Here is a 6,664-nt window from a genome sequence, read left to right as displayed (position 1 = left end):
GTGTGTGTGTGTGTGTGTGTGTGTGTGTGTGTGTGTGTGTGTGTGTGTGTGTGACTAGCCCTTATTAAATTCTAAGACTTTGGAATGAATGAGAGTACTTGCATCATTTAACCATACTCACATCAGTGTGAACTGGCAGGATCTGGCTTAAGCTTTTCCTTCCTTTTTCAAAAGAGTAGTTCACTGTAGGGGGTCAGAGGAACCTCAAGGGATCGTTTAATACACTACTCTGAGGCAGGCTCAAGCAAATGAAGACTGCCCTAAATTAAAGGCTGTGTAACGTGTTTTTAGAAACCTGTGCTGATGGGGATTCTGCAGCCTCCATAGTTGGATGCTCCAGTGCTTAACTACCCTTAAAGTTAGAATGATTTTTCTATTATCTAATATAAATCTTCATTGCTGCAAGCTCAACAAATTATTCCATGTTCTACCTTAGGTAGAAATGGAGAACAATTGATCGTCATCCTCCTGAAGATATATGATTTCCATTCAGTCTACTCTTTCCCAAAATAAACAGAACCATTTTCATCTGTTTCTCATAACAGGGCATGATAGTCTTGTTTTTGTCTATATCCGCCTCAGTTTACCTATATCTTTCTTAATGGATGGTACACACAACTGGAACTACTTCTCATCAACTGAGGCCTCACCAGAATAATTATCTGCTATATAATATTTCTACAGATGCCTTTTTGGACTCATTTTATATTCAGTCTATAGTTTACTATAACCCTCATCTTTTCTTCAGTGTTTTTTCCTAGTTAGTTATTCCTCATTTTGTATATGTGCATTGAATTTATTCTTTGAAGTGTAGTACTTTCCACTTATTTTTATGAACAGATTAATGCTAAAAATTCTACATTCAATCATTTAGCTTTAGTAAGCAACAGTATCTTTATTAGAAAACAATGATATATGTTCTTGAATAATTAAATAAATGAAAAGTAATATCTCTTCAGCTCTACAGATGCAATTTTGCAAAAACATTAATTTTGGTTTAAGTAAGGTCAGTCTCATTTTAATGTTACATTAACAGTGAAAAACTTTAGTCATCAATAGATTTATGACTAGTACAGATCATCATTTTTTCTCTGAAAATAACAGACAGGCATAATACTGAATATACTTCAATATCTGATGAATTTTCAATCTACTCATATTGTTTGGATATTTGTGCGATTTACAACTTAATAAATTAAATTTTAAAGCTGAAAGTAAAATGATGAAGGCAGGTGCGTACCACAGAAGATGAAATACTGATTACGGGTGGCAACAATGCTACTAAGATAAATTTAGGGGTGTTGGTTGTAACCCTGTTGGTCTAAGGACATAGGCAGACAAGGTTCTTTCGATAAATGTGATATCTTTTATTAGACCAACTAAATAGTTGGAACAATTTTTCCAAATATTTAGTTGGCCTAATAAAAGAACTTTTCTGACTAAGATAAATTATAATTTGATTTAATTTGTACATTCCCCAAAATTTGTTGCAGTGCATGTTTTGAAATAACATTCATATTTCTGGAAAGAAGGCAAAGGTCATACAGCTGCATTTGCTAAACACTGGTCTTCCAAGCCCTCCACTGTAGGGCTGAATTCATTGCAAGAGAATCCTATTTTGTAAAACAATTATTAGATACTGCTTAATGACCAGATTGTTAAGAGTCAGTGTACTGTTTTAAATGGGCAGAGCAGGCAATGGGAGTGTGGGGTGAAAGGAAAATGGAATCAGGCTCATGTGTATAGTTATAATTGGTTTCTCATTCCAGTTGTTTTCCACATTAATACTCTGTGTCTAATACAGTACATTGACCATCAAATTATTTCAATTCTCTATACCATAAATTATCTTTCTCAGTGTGTGTCAGTGAATCACAGGAACACATGCTCCCAAGCAGATAAATATTTAATTAATAAGCAAATACAGTTCTGCAGCTGCTCATATTATTTTAATCACTTTTTAAATGGAGTGGGGGGGTATCGTTTTACAAAGTCCTTGATTTGGAAAACATAAAGCTTACCTTTCCCCTTTGCTAAGTTCCTGTTATATCCTACAGGGCTAAAGTACTCAAATATAAAGACAGCCATGGCGGACACAATGAGAAGCATCACAAACATCATCACCCAGACAGAAGCACTAAAAGGCTCTGCAGCAAAACAGACAAGAGAAACAGAAACACGGTTCATTAAACCAGTCACAGCACAACAAGAATTCTAATGTCCTGGGCTAGGCAAGCATAGCAACTCTCTTTAAATTGACTTTTAACAACCAAAACACTAGAAAACAGCTAATCAACATCATATAAAGAGGTCAGTTTGACTGAAATACTGAGGAAAAGAAGGAGAACTGGTGACCAATCCCTGCTCACTGCTAGATAGACATAAGATAAAATCAATTAAGCATTCATCCTAGATATGAACTGAAATTCAAAATGGAAGACTGTACTCACATACTTCAGTGAGCAATGCCTATGTTCATATTGACTGATAAGCATTCATTTGTTGTATCATGTGTAACCCTTTTTGTTTTTTAATTATATCAATATCTTGTCATTCTCTGTTTATATAACCAGTAATGTGTGCATACATCACAAAGCCTAACCTTTCAACAAAGCAATTGAGTATTAATTAATTCAATAAATCAACTGAATATATACCTAAGTGACAGTATTAGACTAAATAAGGGCTGAAATGCCTATCTCTCTCTCTCTTTCATACATATAAATGTATTTGACAAACAGAAAGTGCTTGAAAAGAAGGAACTCAAAAATAACTACCTTGAAGTTTTAAGGAACACTTAACCACATTTATTTAAGAAATGATAGGTATTGCTATCTGAAGAACCAATACTCCTATTTACAACTTATCTCAAAATGACCCTTCACTTCATTTATAGTATTGCTATAAGTCTATAGAAATATTAGGGCTTTGACACATCAAAAAGATTTAGGCTCTTTGCCGTAAGGGAAAGGTAGGACAGTTTATCTGGACACCTCTTATAAGGGTCTTGGAAAAGAACTTTGTGTTCCTTTTCCCTCTATTTTCACTAAGTGAGGTCTCTAATTGTTTCTACTTTATGCAAAAATATTTTTTATGCAAGGCATGTTTTTAGTCCCCCACATAAGTTTCTTAAGCAGCCCTTTCATGAAATGCAGCAATGATTATGCTGTACTTGAATTACATGCTTTGAAAAAAATAGGACTGGGAAACCAAAGGGGCTTGAAATGACCATTATTAAATGAATTAAACTTAGAATTAAACAGGAATTAAACTTGCCAAAACAGAGGGATGTAGTTGTAATATATATGGACATGAGAGGACAGCATCCTTTTTAAGCTTTAAAGTATTATTTCCTTCTAAATATTTCCTTGCCTGAACAAATGTTCTCTCTTGTTTTCTGCAGCCCTGTAACATTCTAATTCTGCCCATTACTGGAAGCAAAATTAGTGTAACAGCATGATAATAGAATATTTCAAAATAGGACAAAATCAGGATACATGGAAAGAGCTTGTTCTTCTGTCTTGTAAGACCCAAGAGATATTGCTTCTTAACTTGTTTTTCCTTTGAATTTAAATTAACATCTGAACATTAACATTTGAAATATCCTAGTTACTACAAGAAAAATAGTATCAATTAGCATTAAAGACTTGGAAAAGCCATTAGATGATCTGGATTCGTTTAGTTTAGAGCAGGGATTGCCAACCTGTAGCGTACATGTGTCATAAGTAGGGCAGGCAGACTCTCTGTGTGGCACATCACAGATTGCAGAAAGGGGCAGGCAGCAAAGGGCACGGAGCAGAAAGTAGAGCAGATGATCAGAGAAGAGCATAGTACAGGGAGCAGAACGTAGAGCAGCAGGGCAGGAAGGGGCACAAGGTAGGCAGCAGAAAGAAGACCAGCAGATCAGGTAGGGGTAGGGGATCGGATTGGGGAGGGTGCAGGACACATCTGTCAAAAAAGTTGGCCCCCACTGGTTTAGAATTTAGAAGTCAAGCAGGACTAGTAGTTGTTTTTGCAACAATTTGACAAATGGTTGAACACTCGCAACATCAATTGTTCTTGATAGAATCTTGCCATTTTGAATTGAATTGGCTCAAACCCTTCAAACAGACTTTCCTCTGGTTTTACATGCAGCCTAGAACCCAAGTTTCAATTTGTTTTAAAGAAGGAGTTGTAGAGTGGGGTTGGGGTCCAGGTCAGGTCTTTTGTTTATTTTTCTTAAAGAGGGGTTGGGTTCAGACCTATCTTTCAAGCAAATAGTTCGCCTACCCCAGAGTTTAGCAAGCAAAATAAAAGGAAAGTTTTAAAAAGGAAACAGTTCAAAAGTTGACAGAGACATGGGAAACCCTTTTTCAAGAGCCAGGTTTGGTTAATAAGAAAGATTTCATTTACTCTGATATTAATTGGAGGAAAAACTAAATAAAATGTAAAAAGATTAAAGAGTTTCCGGGTGTGTTTTTTAAAGGATGAGGAATACCATATAAATGAAAAGCATGCTGAATTTGGTTAAACCTAGTTATGATTCAGTTTGAAATATTGATGAGAGGAGATATACCTCAATTTTTAAACTTCTCTCTTAGAAATAGTGGAACATCTCAGAACTTTTCTAATAAAGAATAATGATATATAGAAAATAACTGAGACTGTCTACAGCATGACAGCTGAAATTAAAGTTGTCAGAATCTAAATAAGGCAAATGACAGGAAGACAATGCAACCAAACTGGCTTATAAACAATAGTGAAAGCAGAATATTTAAATAATATAAGAAGTTTGGTAATGAGTTTGAGAATTTTAAAAAAATGAAATGAGGCAAAATAAAGAAATAAATTAAAAAAGCAGGAGTAGCATTGAACAGTAAATATAGAATAAATCAAACAACTAAGTGGATATTCACATCCTGCATAGCTTAATAAAGCTGGTTCAACCCTGTTTTCTGCAGCATGTAAAACAGTACAGAAGAGGCCGTAGGCAAGCACCAAATATTAAACAACAGTCAACCCCAAAATTACAGGAAACAATTAATAACAATTTGTTAGTATTTCTAAATTAAAGTATAATTTGCATAATTTGTTTGGAAATTGAGAGCATAGATCATTGAAAGAGGATTTGTTTAACTGTCTTAGGTTGTCTCAGAAATAAAAACAAGGGGAAAAATGCCAGAGAGAATGTAATTTACCTATGAAAGCAGGTACCTGGGGTCACCCTGGCTCCTGGGAGGGAATCCAGGCAGCTAGGGGTCCTGGCAAAATTAATTAATTATCAGAGAACATTATCAGCTACAACAGCCAAAAAAAAGCCAATAGCTGATAATGTTAATTTTCCTTTTATTGGTGCCAATCCGATATGTAACTGATATATTGGTGTACCTCTAGCTACAACATCACTCTTACACTTAACAATTAATTTAAATACATTATGCTGCTTTTTATACCTGTTCATACTACACAGCCAATTCAAATTTCAACTGGCAGTTGCATTTCTGTATAGGAAAATCGAATTGGGTCTCAGACGTTTATCAGGACGACTTCAAAACTTATGTCATGGGACAGAGCTTTCTATGAAAAAGCCATCTTAGCTTTCAAAGTTGCATATGTGCCAAATAAATTTTTGTGTCGAGTTTTCAGAAGATAAGTAAAGTGGATAGTAAAATATATGGACACATGCAACATGTTCAGGAAAAACGGTATGAGTTTTTTAAGTGATATTTTCTACATGGAATGACTTTACTTTCAGTACTGAATGAAAATAATTGGTGGGCAGATTTGTATAACTCAATGATTTATTGGAATAAAAAATATGAATCCAGAGCAGAGGTGGGCAAAACGCAGCCCGCAGGCCAGATGTGGCCCACCAAGCCATTCTATCTGGCCTGCAGTGGCAGCAAAGAGGGCATGCCATAGTGACTCACTCCAAGGCTCTCCTGGAAGACTAGGGCTGGGCAACCCAAGTGACAGCAGGGGGTTGGTGGCATGTGCCTGACAGCCAATCAGGGATCGCCCCACTTCTTGGCTGCCCTCGTGCCAGCCCTCAGCAATCTTCAGCAGGCTGGAAGGCTTGTGGGAGCACCCCCAGCTTCTGGTCTTGGCCAGTGCAGGCAGCTATGTCCCCCTCAGCCAAAGGGCAACTGTGTGTTCCATTCACTCCCGATCCAAGCTACACAGTTGAGAGAAACCCACATAGATTGGCTTAATTCTGCTTCAGGCTTTTTAAATGTCTGTACCTAGCCTTGGCGATCTAAAGCTACTATGCTATTATACTGTAAGGCATATAATAAACAGCATCACTGCTGCGTCTGTTGTGACTGAGGTGTCTAAAATACTGAATTCATTCCCGAGTTACCTGGAAATTTATGGTTTGGACTTCTGCATAAATCCTAATAACATTGGTATTGAAACTGCTGTATTCCCATCCCTTCCCAGTGTACAGCAGTCTGCAAACCCTACAGAGCAGGATATACTAGTGAACTATAAGGAGGTAAAATATTTTAAAGAACACTGTGGCCCAGGAAGTGGTGTGGAAAATACCTCATTGAAATTTTAAGTGTCACTTTCTGATGGATTTTGTAAGACAGCTCCAGGTCTCCTCAGCTACAATTAAGTTTAGTTCAGCCCCTATAAATGGAAACATTAAGGAAGAGCTAAAAGTGAATGGGGAGAAGGGGAA

General features: G+C 36.4%; 1 protein-coding gene across 1 annotated transcript in view; it reads right to left on the bottom strand.

Moving 5' to 3' along the window:
- GRIN2A (glutamate ionotropic receptor NMDA type subunit 2A) overlaps positions 1–6,664 on the bottom strand; it is a 152,830-nt gene that overhangs the window by 78,289 nt on the left and 67,877 nt on the right. The window contains exon 6 of the mRNA XM_019507473.1: positions 2,022–2,147. Within this exon, the coding sequence (XP_019363018.1) occupies positions 2,022–2,147 (126 nt within the window). The remainder of the gene's footprint in view (positions 1–2,021; positions 2,148–6,664) is intronic.

Source organism: Gavialis gangeticus, unplaced genomic scaffold, assembly GCF_001723915.1.
Source record: "Gavialis gangeticus isolate Ggan-Ray unplaced genomic scaffold, GavGan_comp1, whole genome shotgun sequence".
In the NCBI taxonomy this organism is placed as follows: Eukaryota; Metazoa; Chordata; order Crocodylia; family Gavialidae; genus Gavialis; species Gavialis gangeticus.
Note: the sequence above shows the minus strand (reverse complement) of the source record. Positions and strands in the feature narration are given on the sequence as shown.